The sequence below is a fragment of the Gadus macrocephalus genome, chromosome 6 (genome assembly GCF_031168955.1).
Source record: "Gadus macrocephalus chromosome 6, ASM3116895v1".
NCBI lineage: Eukaryota > Metazoa > Chordata > Actinopteri > Gadiformes > Gadidae > Gadus > Gadus macrocephalus.
In genome coordinates, this window is record NC_082387.1 from 17,881,727 (window position 1) to 17,898,546 (window position 16,820).

A 16,820-nucleotide genomic window follows, 5' to 3' on the forward strand; every position below is an offset into this window, starting at 1 on the left:
AAACGCTGAATAAAATGATAGAGAATCGATTCGATTTCTATTTAACCACCCCTCCTAGCGTTAATGTTATTTCTTTACCATCAAAAACTGTTATGCTCTAGATTCCCCCCCACAGGTTTATTCCCCTCCCTGCTAGATAGATAGATAGATAGATAGATAGATAGATAGATAGATAGATAGATAGATAGATAGATAGATAGATAGATAGATAGATAGATAGATAGATAGATAGATAGATAGATAGATAGATAGATAGATAGATAGATAGATAGTGTGGTGTCTGGCTGTTGTAACGTGTACTGTTTCTACAGTCAGCCAAGGGGGCACGCATCAAGGTGCATGTGTTGTTTTCTCTTTGTGCGTAAGGCAGAGCAGAAGCATTGTCATGCAGGCACAGAGCTATGCAGTGAGCATGCCCAGTCCCCTTTTTACTGAGAGGTGGAGGTGGTGGTGGTGGTGGTGGTGGTGGTGGGTGGTTGGTGGGGCCCTGCCATGGTGCTCTGCATGCCGATCAGCTCTGGGCTCTGGTGATGTCACACACCGTGATGTCACAATAGGGGGAGGGGCACGGGGGGGGGGGGGGGGGGGGCGCGGGGGGGGAAGATGATACGCTGTGGGTAAGACAAGCCAGGACAAAGGAACACGCGCGCCATGCACACAACCTCATCTCAAAGATGTCCGCGTCACATTTCATATTTCCTTTTTGTATTTTGACCGGGTGTTTTTTTTGAAGAAAAAGGTCTCGAGAACGCAAGGGTGTAAATATGCGGTGTCTCACCGTTGCTCACAGAGCGCGGCTGTCTCCGGTTGTCATGGCAACAACCACGGGCCTAGCAAGAGAAAAAAAAAAGAAAAACTGCCTTCTCACTCCAACAACACACACGCCATGCGCACATGCGCATATGTATACGTGTGCATACAATGGCCCCTCGAAAACACAATATTGCTACGTAGCCGCCTTAGCTGGGCCTCCTCTGGTAGCTGTGTCCACAGGCCTCCTGTTGAGCTCAATTCACCCTTTATTCCTTATGTATTATTAAGTCAGTCCCCAGAATTTACCCAACAGCAATATCGATCCAAAGAGCTGTCATACCTTTAAGTTCTTATTCTAATATTATAACTAACATTATTATAGGTGGTAGTAGTAGTTTGATGTTTGATTATGTTTATTTTCGTGTCATGCGCCACAAGTGGCCCATCCCACACAGGATTACAAGACTCTGATATAACTACACAAAGAGTGTAGCACATACACACTCACAATACACTATACAATGCAATACAATTCATCCGGCACCGGATAAACACACTAAATATAAATTGATATATTCCTCTTAGCCCACAGTAGTAGTAATAGTATCATCATTGCTGTGTTAAGGCCCTGTGGTTAGGTGTCATGGTCTTGGCAGGTCTTGTGCCACTTCAACTCTACACTAATGTTTCATTGTTAGTGTGCGCCCATCAAAGTGTACAGAGTGCCTGCTCAGGCCCAAAATAAAAGATGTCCGACAGTCTAACCTCAAAGTACAGGCTAGAGCAAAAGGTGACATCACAAAGCACCGTGTTCGAGCTCCATCACAAATGCGGAGGGATTTGGTTTAAAGGCGGCGGTCGCTCCCTCCTTACCTTTATGACAATGGCCGGGCAGCGGAACAAACCCCAGTGTCAGTGATGTAAGCCACCCCGAGCGGCCGTCTGAGCAGTCGCCCTCTGCCACCAACAATACATGTGGGCATGTGAGAAGAAGCAACGGGAACAGAATGCATGGAGAGTGCTATATACAGCAGGGAATGGATATTTTTGGATACGCCTCGCACCAAAAACCACAACATAGAAGTCACAGCTATCCCTCGTGAGACTCGTTCTGATCCGTACCGAATGATGGTGTTTGCACCTCTCATGATTTATCGATGGCTCCTCTGTGTCTGTGCGTGTGATTGCACGTGTCGGTGTGTGCGTGTGTGTGCCTGCGTGTGTGTGTGTGTGTGTGTGTGTGTGTTTTGTGTGTGGTGCTGGAGATATTCTGAAAGTGTGGATAATTCTGAAAGTGTATGTGCCGTGGTGCTGGTGTGTTTGTGTGTGTGTGTGTGTGTGTGTAGGCGAGCATGTGTGTGTTTGTGTGCGTGCGTGTGTGTGTCCGTGCGTGCGGTCACATCTGCTTCAGCCACTGCTCCCGTCTAGCTGCAAATTGCCTCCAGCGGCCCTCTGTAGAGGTAAGGTGTAAAGTAAGCAGAGACAGCTTGAGACCCCATTCAATACACCTCTCTGTACACAGAGGCCCGCGGGAGACTCACACAATGCCCTTCCCTTGGCGTGCGCTGGTGGCTAACATCAGACGTCTCTGCTGGTACCGTCTTTGATCCCCCCCCCTGCTTAGCGTGTTTTAATTGTTGAGCACATCGCTCATCCTCGCCCCGGTGATGTCGACGTGACTCACCCTGATGGGAAAAATCTAGCGTTATGTGGGAATGCTGCTTCACAAAGGAGTGAGGTCACCTGCTCTGAGCATCTTCTCCCGCTGTAGGTCAGTTGATACACACAGATACTCACACGCGCTCACAGACACACACGTAAGCACGTTCAGCATGCACACGTAAGCATGAACAGTTTGTTCCGACCAGGTCATTTCATTGGACAAGAGGCATTGCATGAGTGTGCTGATTATTGAGTATAACAGCCCTGGGACTTTGAAATATACATGTATCACTCCACTGTCGGGGTATTTATAATGGCCGTTAGACACGGCAGGTGAATAGGATTTTTTTTTTTTACTTACAGATATCTTTATGAAACTTTACCGGTTGATTAGCCACATGATTAGAAGAAGAAAATGCATTGGAAGTTTTCTGTAATTGTATGTTAAGATATGCTAATTAGGCTATATCTAATAAAATATGCGCAAATATGCATACATTTTGAAACGAAGAATCTGACCATTGGAAAAAGCCAGGCTCAAAATAATTTTTTCATGTTGTTACTATATTAAGTAGAAAAATATTTACAAAGGGGATTATGGATATCTCCTTTCGTTATCCAGTTAATCAGAAAATACTGCCAATGCCTTAAAAAAATGTATTGCCGCCCTATTTTTATGCATAAAATGTCATGTAAATCAGGCCAAGAATGATATATCAACAAATCCCACTGTACAAATCTTCATATAGTAGCTGAGAATAAGATTCTAAAGTTTGGTGCATGTAGGTGCTACAGAAGTGGAGATTTCTTGCTTGGCGTGTGAGGAAAAACTCATTTTGAGAAAACGGCCTTTAAAGATTCTTATGGCAAAAGCTAACCAGGAAGCTTGAGAGCATACCATGTGATACATTCGAACCAATCGTCCGGTCGGAAATCGAGTCCAGCCAATCAGATATCAGTTTTATGTTGTGCAGCAGATCGAGTTCTTTCCAATGATACCACGGAACACATATGACAGAATATCAAAATATCAAAATTGACCAGTGACTGAAAAATCGATGATTTTGCCTGCCGTGTCTCGCCTTAACGATACAAATTGCACAATGATTGAAACATACAGATAAATGTACAAGATACAAAGTAGCTGTCCTGCGGTAATGTGTAGACCTACACAAATAAGCAAGTTAGTGTGCAGGAAAATGTTTATGTTGCTTGGCAACATGCCGGTCCCATTCCAGTTGTGGAACTATTTTTTGTTAGCTGAGCCAAATAAATGATTAAACAAACCAATCATAATCTGTGACCGCTTATTGCTGTTAACTAATAAATGGACGCTTGTAGAACTAGGGTACAAAAGCAATATCCCAGTCGAGGTCGTGCTGTTCTACTGAATATCAGCAGGGCTGTGATTCAGTTGTAGGTACAAGGCCACCGGCCCAGTCGTGCTGATATTCAGTACAACAGCACGACCTCGAATATGATATTGCCTCGAGTCTGATACATCTCCCTTCCTCTTGTGTAATATCGGTAAAAAAGAATCGCTGAATGTACTAAAAATGTACTATGCACACACCAGATCCAGAGGATCCCAGAGGAGTTGTGCTAAGTTTCCACGGTACCCTCTACCCTCGATCAGACAGAAGATGACCTCAACGCTCTTCCACTCCCGGCCAATCCGGATCCACGATGATCTCACCGCTCCCCCTACTCTGTGCCCTGATTTGCTAGTGTTGGGCGACGTAGTGTAGAGAAAAAGGGAAAAACCAGGCAATGTTCTTCACATGGGAAGCTTATGTCAGACGTGGAGGGAGGCAGCCAGCCAGGACGCCCGCCTGGTTTGGAAGCTGTTGACAGAGGAATCTTGCCGTCCTGTTGCTTTAGCGTCAACCAGGCATCCACACCTCCATCAATTATTCACCTCCTCAGCAGCGTGTCTCTGTATGGGAGTGCTGTGCGCATGTCAGTGCATGTTCTGCTTTGTGTGCATGTGTGTGTGTGTGTGTGTGTGTGTGTGTGTAAGAAGCGTGCCAGTGTGTATGATTTTTTGGGGGGCGGGGGGGGGGGGGGGGGGGTTGGTCACGATGCGCTCTGGTTGGATCTGCAGGGAGCCCTACTTTTCTCCCTGAACACTGCTCGCTCGGCACGTCCCGGAATACGAGCGGTTTTCTTTTGGACATCCACGTTTTAGAAATGTGAGGCATTATTCTCAGATTCTTGAGGACTGGGTTGGACTCGTCAGAACCGACCCACAGCGAGTGGGTTCGACTGGAACCACCAACCTGCGTGTGCTTTTTCATCGCGAGCTCTCCGTCGTTTCAACTGGTTTTTCTTTTTGGTCTCTTGTCGATTTGTCAAAATGCCTGAAGTTAACTACCTGCTCTCTGTCTCATGGGGCTACATAAAGGTAAGAGTAAAGATATAGAAACGCTATGTTAAAGTCAGCCACCATTAGTTTTTTTCGATTAAATGTCAATCATATCCTATCATTTTTCAAGACAAGGATAATAAATTTTTACAGATGTCAGATGCACATCAGGTCCAATACATTTTTATAAGCTGTTTTGCTAGGTGATTTTAGTTCCAATGTTATGTTGGTAGGATGACGTCTGTGGGACTAAACGTACCAGGAAGGGTGGTATCTACTAAGCTTCTGTGAAATTATGCAATTTTATGTTTCAATACAGTTTTGGATTGGATAATGCAAATATAACCTCATTGAATTAAGTAAATATGTTTTTTTTTTTATCTGACTGTAGTGCTTGTCAATACAACGAGAGTCACGTTTCTATATATTATTGGTTTTAATTATTTTTAAGAGGACATATTTTGGGCTAATATATGTCCAGTTTAAAGCACACTGGACTCAATTATGCATTAAGCACTCTGCCCTCTGTCATAATTGAATAATTTAAGTGATCAATAATGTTCGATAGAATCATTCCATTCACATACACAATATGTTAGGAAACCAGAGGGTCCATTGTCTTTGTTTAATTTTTTTTTTTTTTTGCAATCGCATATGCAATTATCTTGCTGCGCAATCACTTGGGGAAACGTCTGATTTCAAGCAATCTTTTCTCCATGTCAATCAGTTTGGCCATCAAATCAAAGCATGGGGCTAAATTTGGAGCAAGCCACTCCAATTAAGACCAGGATAAGAGGGCGGGGGGGTTCAAGAGAGATAGAGAGACAGAGTAAAAGTTGACTCATGGGAAATGTATTAAAACCAATCCAATGTCTACAGCTTCGTTTTGTGAGCAATCAAATAAAAAGTAATGTAACTACCCATACCAATGTACCATTTTACTCTAATCATTTTAATGATATATGTGCCTATACATATTTGAAAAGCACATCATTATCTGAATGATACTGGCTTCATTTTGACATTGCCGTCCCGTCGCGTCACCGAACCCAGGTGGTTACCTCTATTCCAGGCCCCTCTGGCTCTGCTGCCACGCTCAGCCCCACAGCTGCGTCCCTGATCCTGTGGTCTAAGCAGTGCCCTTCTATTACGTTTCCATTGTACATTTCATTTCAATTATTTAATCAATTTGCATCATTTGTTTCACTGGGTTTATCATGTGTAAATGAAAGTTATCAAATCTTTGCGCCACTGAACCATATTCATTAAAAAATAAAGAAATCCTGAATGCATCATTCATAAGGACACAATGCCCTCTCTAATTCTCTTTGTGTGTTCATCTGTATTCCTACTTTGTTGCATGCAAAAGTTCCTCTTACGTACAGCCAATCCCTGCAAAACTGGTCAGATGAATAACCCTCGTCTCTTTGTGTTTTTGTCCGTCTGTGTGTGTGTGTGTGTCCGTGTGTGTGTTTGCCTGTATGTGCGTGCGTGTGTCTATTTGCTTGTCTCTTTCAGTTCAAGAGGATGCTGAACAGGGAGCTCAGTCACCTCTCAGAAATGAGCCGTTCTGGTAACCAGGTGTCTGAGTTCATCTCCAGTACCTTCCTGGGTGAGTGGGGCCGGCACACCGGGGTCTCAATCCAAACACACATTTTCTCAACAGACTCCATTCACACGCAGACACAGGGCCTGTGCAAGTATTTATATTTTATAAAAAAAGAAAAAATACCAATGTATGGTTGACAGTAGCTAACCACAAACTATGTTTTGATGAATTAAGGTGCTCAAAAAAGTGTCAATAAATAAACAATATAAAATAAATTAAACACCATTTATTTTGTGTCTCCATAACGGGGAGCAAAGCCCTCCTTCACTCAACCAAGTGTGTGCTGTGGTTTGGCCGTCTCTCCCCGACAGACAAGCAGCATGAGGTGGAGATGCCCTGCCCTCAGAACCAGAAGGAGAAGGAGAAGAAGACCAAGCCCATGTCCCAGATCAGCGGGGTGAAGAAGCTGCAGCACTCGTCCAGCCTCACCCACTCCAGCATCCCTCGCTTCGGCGTCAAGACCGAGACGGAGGACGAGCTGGCTAACGTGCGTGTTGGGTTTGAGACTGTGTGTGTATGATGTGTTGTGTGTTGAACAATGTGAATAGGTTACCGATGGACAGTCTGTTAATCAAGAGTGTGTTTTGGATAAAAAGGGTTTTCAACAGGTTTTGAATGTGGAAAGTAAAAGCTGGTATGGTAGAAAGGTCTAAACATAAAAAGGAATTGTCATTCACATTTATTTTTTTCTGTATCAATTCACCAGGAAATGGAAGATGTGAATAAATGGGGCCTTAACGTGTATAAAATCACAGAGTTCTCCGGGAACCGGCCACTAACGGTCATGATGCACACGATATTCCAGGTGACAATCTGAATCTTGAACAACAAACTTTATAGTTTAATATTTTACTATTGCTATACTATTTTCAGTCGGGCTCATTTATAAACCTCCTTGTTATTTTTCTTTCTTGTAATCCCTAGGAGAGAGACTTGTTAAAAACATTCAAAATCCCACTTGACACCTTTATAACGTACCTGATGACCTTAGAAGACCATTACCATGGCGATGTGGCCTACCATAACAACATCCACGCTGCTGACGTCACTCAGTCCACTCACGTGCTGCTCTCCACCCCCGCCCTCGAGGTGAGACACACACACACACACACACACACACACACACACACACACACACACACACACACACACACACACACACAGCACAATCCACACCACGCCCAAATTCAACTAGCTTCAAAGAAATGCTAGCTCAAAGATCAATTGATGGCTCTTAGTCACGCATGCACGCACAAACACACACACACACATGCACGCACACACTGGATTCCTTCATCAATTGATTTCATTCTCCTTCTTTCTGCCTTCCCCTGATCTCATTATCCGTGTACAGTTGTAATTCTTTTCAGTCAACCAAATCCTAGTATCTTGCAAATGTACCGGGGCAACACATCTGATGTGATTGTGATGTGCGTTCCAGGCTGTGTTCACAGACCTGGAGATCCTAGCTGCCATCTTTGCCAGTGCGATTCACGACGTGGACCATCCTGGTGTTTCCAACCAGTTCCTCATCAACACCAGTGAGTCTAAATACGGCCCAGAGTTAACATCCACGTCACACCACGTCTCAGCCCTGTGCACGTGCACACACAGATGCAGATGCGCACAGACACCCACACAAAGACATACACACACATATGCACACAGGCAGACACACACAGACACATACACACACATGCAGACACACACACACATGCACACAGACATACACACACATAGGCACACAGGCAGACACATACATACGAACACACACATACAGAACCACACAGAGGCAGAAACACACTGACATACACACCACACAAAGACTGATTCTTTCATTATTTAAATGAGGGGACTCTGATTTGTGTTTTAAAGCCAGTGGAGTTCATGGAGGCAATGAATGGTGTATTTTAAAAGGTACCACTTGGCAGGCCTTAAAGCTTGGGAGGCCTTAAAATGAGTTAAATATCGTTCAATCATTAGGTTCAATTAAATCTAAATGCATCTACATATCAAACATGAGCAAGTTGCCCCATCAGACGCAATTTAATTATTTGAAATGAGTTTAAAACTAGAAGGCAGATGTGCAGAACACTGTTTTGTACCTTGCTGGGACACCCATCTCCTACGTTCTTCCTTTCTATTGCACATATGATTGGATAAGAAAACAGCCTTACCCAACGTGAATTGGAATGGCAAGGGGGAAAAATCGAATACGATGTCACCCTAACACCAGAGGGGAGAGGGATTCCCTGAGTGAGGCAGCGTGAGTCACCCCTGTTAGGCAGCTCCAGACAACCTCAGAGTGGGATCCTCTTTCTCCTGGGCAGGACTAATGCATCCTAATGGAAAATCTAAATACAGCTGGGTAGACCTTCAAGTGACCCAGAGAGGGGAAACCTCTCCATCGATGGGAACATAACAAACCAAGTGTGACCACATTATTTTCCAACTGCTCCTCTTGTACCCCCTTCCCCCCAATGCAAACCCGGTGCTGGTGCTGGGCTGCTGCTTGTGCTGGTTCACTGTTGGTTCCGCGCGCCAAGTCCTTAAGAACCAGCTTGATTTTCCATAGACTCTAGGGCTAGAGTAGAGCCACCTCAATGCGTCAGCGCATACGACCATGTTGCCTAGCAACGCGTCAGGCGTTAAAAGTAACGGCGAAAATTAACGTGTTAAAATCACGCTAACCCAGTGCTAGACATCACTGGTTCTTGTTTCTGGACCAGCGTAGAGTTGGTTCTGAGTTGGAACCTGATTTTCTGGCCCGGAGCCAGTATTATTTATGTGGAAAAGCCAAGAACTGCACTGAAACCACGTTGTTGGAAAAGGGGTATCACTGAGTACATTATAGGGGTTTGAGCCAAAATAACCGTAGAAGTCATCACTTTTATTTGGGGTCGTTCCATCACCACCACACGCCTAATTACACGAACATTGAAATGTTCAAAGATGCAAAACTGTGTTCACGTTGCAGCTAATACATCAATACGGTACTTTTTTTTTATTTGACCGTGTGTCGTGTACAAACCAACAATTTTCTGAAAGATAAATGAAAAAAAGTGGGATCATGAGGTTAAAAAATAACATCTTACCTCATCCTCTGTTTTCAGCAGATTGTACCTTTTGAATGCTCCCTGTCTGTAACGTGTGTGCTGTCGTGTTCCCAGACTCTGAGCTGGCGCTGATGTACAATGACTCGTCGGTGCTGGAGAACCACCACCTGGCCGTTGGCTTCAAGCTCCTGCAGGAGGAGAACTGTGACATCTTTCAGAACCTGACCAAAAAACAACGACAATCACTGCGCAAGATGGTCATCGACATTGTAAGTTCAGACCGCATCCACTGACGGTTTAGCTAGGCTAATGGTTAGGTGAATTCTTGAGATTCTAATGCTAATGGTTTGGTGACTTCTAGCAATGCAAAGGGTTTGGTGAATTCCTGAGATGCTAATGATTTTGTGAATTCAAGCAATGATAAGGGTTTGGTGAATTCTTGAGATGCTAATGCTAATGGTTTGGTGAATTCTAGCAATGCAAAGGGTTTGGTGAATTCTTGGGATGCTAATGGCTGGGTAATTCTAGCAATGCTAAGGGTTTGGAGAATTCTTGCCAGGCTAAGGGCTAGGTGAATTATTTGGATGCCAAGGGTTTGGGGAATTCTAGCTATGCTAAGGGTTTGTAGAATTCTAGCAATGCTAAGGGCTTGGTAAATTCTAGCAATGCTAAGGGTTTGGTGAATTCTAGCAATTCAAACAGTTTGGTAAATTCTAGCGATGCTAGTGGTTTGGTTACTGTTTCTTGTAGCTATGCTAATGATTTGGAGAAATTGAGTTATTCTAACGTTTTGATAAATTGGGAATTCTAGCTATGCAAATAATTTGATGTGTTCTATGGTGAATTCTAGCTATGCTAATCAATTGTAGATATGATTACTGTTCATGGTGAATTCTGGCAATGCTAATGATTTGGGAAATTCTAACGACGCTAACGGTTTGGTAAATTCAAACCATGCCAGTGGTTTGATTACTGTTTTTTATAGCTATGCTAATGGTTTGGTGGTTTCTAGATATTGTCATGGTTTAATGAATTGTGAATTTAGCTATGCTAATGCTTGTTTTATGCTATCTACTAATTGTATGGAGAATTCTAGGTATGCCTATGAGTGCTATGTGACTAATTGTTTGGTGATTACCAGCTATGCTCATATGTTGAATTCTAGATATGCTAGTGATTTGGTCAACGGTTTTGCTGCCACCTTTTGAGTATTCTTGTATTGCATTTAAACAAATAGAAAGTTTTACCAATTACTGACAAGGTGATTAACTAGTCCTTAATATCGTTTGATGTTGACTGTACATTGATTTAAGTGTTAATTTATGCATGATCTGTGTTGTCCAGGTCCTCGCAACAGACATGTCCAAGCACATGAACCTACTGGCCGACCTGAAGACCATGGTGGAAACCAAGAAAGTGACGAGCTCCGGTGTCCTGCTCCTCGACAACTACTCGGACAGAATACAGGTCCGGCCTCAACACCCTTAACAACTTGCGTCATGCATTCTCCTTAACTGATCGTTGAACACGTTAACAATCAATAATCAATGAATCATTAATAATTACTGAGACACAAAATGCATGTATTTTTCCTCTCTTGTTTTATCTATATTGTTATCGGCATTAGTTATTTGAAAAATTAACTCATGAAGCACAAATAATTTAAACCAACCGAATAGTAAAACAAACCGGCACTCGCTGGAGACGGCTGCTCTTGTCAGCCTGTCTATTTCTAGGCGAACAAGACAGACCAAACCAAACCCATTTTTAAGAAGTGGTAAATAAAACCTACATTGTCGGTGAATACATTTTCTATCGTTTCAAATTTGAAACGGCGATTATTTGATTACGAATGAATCATTAACATCCCTACTTTGTATGCTCATGCAAGGCCACCTTCTCCCTCCTACTAATGCAGGAACATATCGTAGATAGATGAATGCTAACCGCTACAGTCACTGTCAGTCGTTTCACTGGCGGTTGTAAGGGGCGTAGCGGCCACTGAGTTTGTCGCTGGTGTCGGTGCGTCCAGGTACTCCAGAACATGGTGCACTGTGCGGACCTGAGCAACCCCACCAAGCCCCTGCAGCTGTACCGCCAGTGGACGGACCGCATCATGGAGGAGTTCTTCAGCCAGGGGGACCGGGAGAGGGAGCGGGGCATGGAGATCAGCCCCATGTGTGACAAGCACAACGCCTCGGTGGAGAAGAGCCAGGTACACGCGCGCGCACGCAAGCACACGCGCACACGTGCACACACACAGGCACACACGCAAACACAACAGGTACGGACACGGACACACAAACACAGACACATACAGACACAGTCGCTCACTCACTCACTCACACAAACCAACACAAACACACACACATACGCACGCAATTATATATATATGTACAATATAAAATCCACACAATTATACATTAACATAACCAATGAACATTGTTAGGGTTAGGTTATTGTTATTTGGACACACAAACACACCCACTCCTCGGCCTGTCTAAGCCCCCGTCCCCCACGTCCGCAGGTGGGCTTCATCGACTACATCGTCCACCCGCTGTGGGAGACGTGGGCCGACCTGGTGCACCCGGACGCCCAGGACATCCTGGACACGCTGGAGGACAACCGCGAGTGGTACCAGAGCACCATCCCCCAGAGCCCCTCCCCCGCCCCCGACGACCCTGACGACGGCAGCCGGCCCCCCGGGGGGGACAAGTTCCAGTTCGAGCTCACCCTGGAGGAGGACGGGGAGTCGGACACGGAGAAGGACAGTGGCAGCCAGCCGGAGGAGGAGGAGGAGGAGGAGGAGGAGGAGGAGGAAGACGAGGAAGACGAGGAGGAGAACAGCTGTAGCGACTCTAAAACACTCTGCACGCAGGACTCGGAATCGACGGAGATCCCCCTGGACGAACCGGTGGGGGAGGTGGGGGAGGAGGAGGAGGGGGACGGGGGGGAGGGGGAGGAAGGGGCGACGCCCACGCCCTGCTCGCCAACCGGCGTGGTGGTGGAGGAGGTAGCAGATCAGGAGGAGAACGAGAAGGAGGAGGAAGAGGAGGAGAAGTCTGCACATACATAGCAGCGCATGGAAAGCAGCTGAATGAACCATTTCTCTTAGTAATGACAGATGATTATTTATAGGTTTTTTAAGGGGTGGGGGAGGGGTTATTTTCCCTGTTTTTATTTTGTTTTTTCCTTTATTTTTATTATTATAATTTTTTTCTAAATCTATGTTTGCATTTTTTCTAAATGTGTGCTGCTCCCTCTCGGCCTGTTAGCCCATCCTCATCCCAAACTAAACTGCTCCCACTTACTTTGCCCCATCGGTACTTTTTAAAACAAGTTATTTTGCACTCAGGAAATCTCCTTTCCTTTCCGCGTATGTACTGTAGTATGGCGCTGTGTGTGTGTGTGTGTGTGTGTGTGGGTGCGACTGTTTGTGTGTGTGCGGCCATATCATTGTTACACCTCAATGTACGATGGGGACGAGCCATTTAGTTTCCCACGCGGTGCTGTGCACGTGGCCCCATGACACTCCTCTCCCGGTTAGCCTTGCCTGGACGTTAGCCGTGCTCTCATGTTTTATCAAGTGCCCCTCATTGTTTCATGGATGTCTGCCGTCTGGCGCTCAAGGAGTGTCTGTGTCATGGTGATGCCATTTCTTCCCCTCAGCGACATTAGGAGACACCGTTTGGAGGCCAAAAGAAACATCCGATTGGGGACCAACCAGGATGAAAAGCTGTAGTGCACTGGGGGGTAGCAAAGCATGCTGGGATTTGTTTTTTGGAGGGTATGTTCTTGATGATGTGGAAGTCTTCCTTGAAAACCTGACTGAAAAAAATAAGTGTCCGAGACCTCGTTCTTTGTCTTCATACGGTACTGTATGTCAAGCAGAGATTTGTTTTCTAGCTTCCCCCCTCGCGTTCTCCTCGGTGAGCAACAACGAGAGGTCGAGGAGCGACGCCAGGCAGACGGAGACACTCAGACGCTACGCTAGAAAAGAACGACATCCCAGATTACAGTGATTTTTCAATGTTTTTCGGGGCTGAATTGTATCGGGAGTGCATTAAGGAGCGTTGCACTGGCTCCTGACGATATTCAATAGCATTTATATTAATATTCCCATCACCGTTCGCTGGCATTGGCCTGTTTGAATGAGTTCAAGCCGCCCTTCTGTTTTTTGTTCTTTTTATACCTAAAGGGGGTTTTCACAGATGACCAGTCTCCAACGTGTCGCGTCATGCTATTTTTTTTTTACGCAGATTCGTTCTGATGTTTAAAGCCTTTACGTTTCATTCTCATTGCCTGCAGTTCCTCTCCTAGACATCCTGACACCATGCAATGCTTCGTAGTTGATATGAGATGCACCTTGTGGCAAAAGGTTTGAGTAGTGCGTGCGGTGCACAAAGCAGATAATTGTGTTCAAAAGACTTTAAGGAATTTTTTATACAAACGCTATGAAAGCTTTTGCGATTATTCAATGATTCGAAGAAGGTTTTGGCCCCCCTTTCTGTGAATACTGTTCACCCTCTCTACTGAACCTGCCTCAATTCTTTCCCTGAAACAGAGTCACACCACAGTTCCAGTTATGCTAGAGAAATCAATACTGTCTTGGTTCATATTACGGTTATCGTGGTCATTACGGTTGATTTTGCCATTCATACCATAAGCATTCGACAGCCGTCTTTGTTTTTGACATCAAATCAAGACAATCAGCTTTGTTGCTTAGTAGAACGCTTATCCTGGGACATAGATACTTTAATGCACTGATACTGTATGTTACCACTTCGACACGTTTTGTTTACCTTGTTCAACGCGTAAACTTTTAGACTTTTCTCAACAACTCCATGCCACCAGTCCTTTGCTTTTGTTTTCATCTCTGTGATGTTTTAACTTTCATTTTGATGTTAGGATGGTACAGTACCTTCACATCATTCATAGCTATACAAAAATATTGTCGCTCTATGTACATACAGAGACATCCAATCATGTAAATCATATAAAAGTCTTTATTTTTAATAGTGCTTTAAGTGTCTTTACGAAAAATATTTATTTAATCTTTTGGTTTTTAATTTGTTCATTCATTTTGTGCCAATTCTTTTGCGTTCAGTTTTATGTTTTTTTTTTTTTCATGCTCACCCGATGCTCTTACCTGTAATACAATGTTATGGTTTTATTGCTGTTTACAAACATATATTTATTGTGCTGTAAATACTATATAGGTATTATTATTGTTATTATTATTATCATTATTATCATCATTGTCATTTCCATGATGCTGTTTGTTGTAAATGATCAATTCGTATCATCCCTTTTGGTGATGGTGTGGCTGCATTGTAACTCTTGTTGAGTGAATGTTTATTACACATGTTTCTGCAGTGTAAAACACACACACACACACATATACCCCCCCACACACACACACAAACACACACACAGGAAAGATCCATCAATGTGTTGCTTACCTGAGAGCTAGCTCAGTCGAGAGAGGGGCAAAGCCAAATTGTTTTGTTTTTTTAAATAAGGAAACTGTTCCTTGGCCCATGGGCTGTGCCTTAAACTAAATACACATTTGTTCCATCTAGACTACTTTGTATCTGCTTTCCTTTTCCTCCTCTCTTTTTGCTGCAGTAGGGGCTAAGTTGGCTTGGTTGTCCTGTCGACTGGAGAAGAGGCATGTGACAAGGAGAGGAACTCGAGTGAAAATGTTGCCTTTTTTTTTTTTTTTTTTAACAGCCAAACACCATTTTATTTTGTGAGAATCGGGAAAAAAAACTAAAATGTGGTACTTGTTGTGATTTATATTGTTATATAACTAGGAAATAACGTTATGTTATGATTCAGGTCTGCTGCAAGTCCTAGACCCCACACTACCTGAGTGATGCGTAGCTTCATAGTTAAATGTCTGAGAGCTGCATTTACATTGGACCTGTTATCGGACGAATCCACACAATCCTTTACCCCCTGCAAAAAACACAACCAGGCAGGTGTCAACGATCCACCGGCTACCCCATCCTCCAGCCCCTGATGAGTACACTAAACGGACAGTTTATGATTTAGCCTGCACCTGCCAGATTGTACAGGATCTGTTACCACTGAAGGGGGGGGAATGAAACAGAAGTATGAAGCTGCCTCCCGACCACGGTTTAAAGAGCGCACCAAGGCTTAGAGGAAACATCTGCATGTTCAGCCACTGCTGCATTAATTACGGCTGAAACACTGACAGTGTGTTGACTCATACGTGCTTGGCCCACACTTTACACTCATACTACTTGCAATACCCAACACCACTCACATCGTTCTGCCTGGACAGTAGAGGGACAGTATCTATAAGGGGATTTCGGGAGGGGGGGAGGGCTTTGGGAGGGGGTGTGCATTATTGTCCTATAAAGAGGACTCTTATTTTGACACGCATACTGTAGATTCTAAACAGCCCTGGACCAATGGAAACAGTAGGTTTTTTTGTCATTATGTGTTCTATTTTTTATGGAATGAAAGGAATACACAAACTGTAACTTAAAAAAAATAAAAATTCTTCAGGATTATATTTTTTTGGGTTGTCTTTAGAATGCCTATTTGTCTGAAAGTTTCACAAGACAATTAAAACGTTATTTTAATGGATTCCTTGTTAATTGCAGTCTATTGGATAGCACTGTAGATCATACAACTTTACGTAAAAAAAATATAACAAATGAAAAAAAAGTTTTTTTATATGCAATGGACTAAATAAAGCATGGGTTGATTGTGCTGACACTCTTCTTTCCTTGACTGTAAGTTTCACTGTGGAGTTGGCAGTAATGCTATCAAAATACCTACCTCATGTTTGTCGGTGACAGGTAGTCAATGCTGTATCACATCAGTGTTTTGATTCCACGTAATATATTTACAGATTAACATAATAGGTAAACGCTTACATTTTAGCCAGTTTCTTTATTCTTGAATAACAGCGCCATCTCCTGTGACTTTTGATATCAAATACTAGACACTAAAGAAATCAAAGTGATACTAATATTTGGAACACAATCCTTTATTCTAATTTATGAAATGACTCTTCCAAAAATTCCAGCAAATAAATGGATTAGAAGAACCACACATAATAGGTGAATTATTTTCATACACTCTGCTGTTCTTCACACCGGTGCAGTGATCTTCTGGGTGTAGCCTACGAAATGTTTCTCAACACAGGAAAACACGACTAAATCAGAGATTCATATTATGTGTGGCATTCAGGGACGCGGGAAGTGGGGGTGCTTAGGGTGCTGCAGCACCCCCCCCCCCCCTGGCGGCCTCTGGCTGTAACTGCAAGTGAGAAGATTTTATGAACAAATCAATACTTTTTTTTTTTTTTTATAATTTTATCATACAACTTGATTTTTCA

The 16,820-nt window shown here is 43.7% G+C and overlaps 1 protein-coding gene across 2 annotated transcripts in view; it reads left to right on the plus strand.

The window, feature by feature from the left end:
- pde4d (phosphodiesterase 4D, cAMP-specific) overlaps window positions 1–16,189 on the plus strand; it is a 98,847-nt gene extending 82,658 nt beyond the window's left edge. For both annotated transcript variants that reach the window (XM_060054644.1, XM_060054645.1), the window contains exons 7-15: window positions 6,299–6,392; window positions 6,701–6,876; window positions 7,096–7,194; window positions 7,314–7,478; window positions 7,831–7,930; window positions 9,560–9,714; window positions 10,790–10,912; window positions 11,478–11,660; window positions 11,973–16,189. In XM_060054644.1, coding sequence (XP_059910627.1) covers window positions 6,299–6,392; window positions 6,701–6,876; window positions 7,096–7,194; window positions 7,314–7,478; window positions 7,831–7,930; window positions 9,560–9,714; window positions 10,790–10,912; window positions 11,478–11,660; window positions 11,973–12,521 — 1,644 coding nt within the window. In that variant the 3' untranslated portion in view covers window positions 12,522–16,189. The remainder of the gene's footprint in view (window positions 1–6,298; window positions 6,393–6,700; window positions 6,877–7,095; window positions 7,195–7,313; window positions 7,479–7,830; window positions 7,931–9,559; window positions 9,715–10,789; window positions 10,913–11,477; window positions 11,661–11,972) is intronic.
- Window positions 16,190–16,820: the final 631 nt, after the last annotated feature.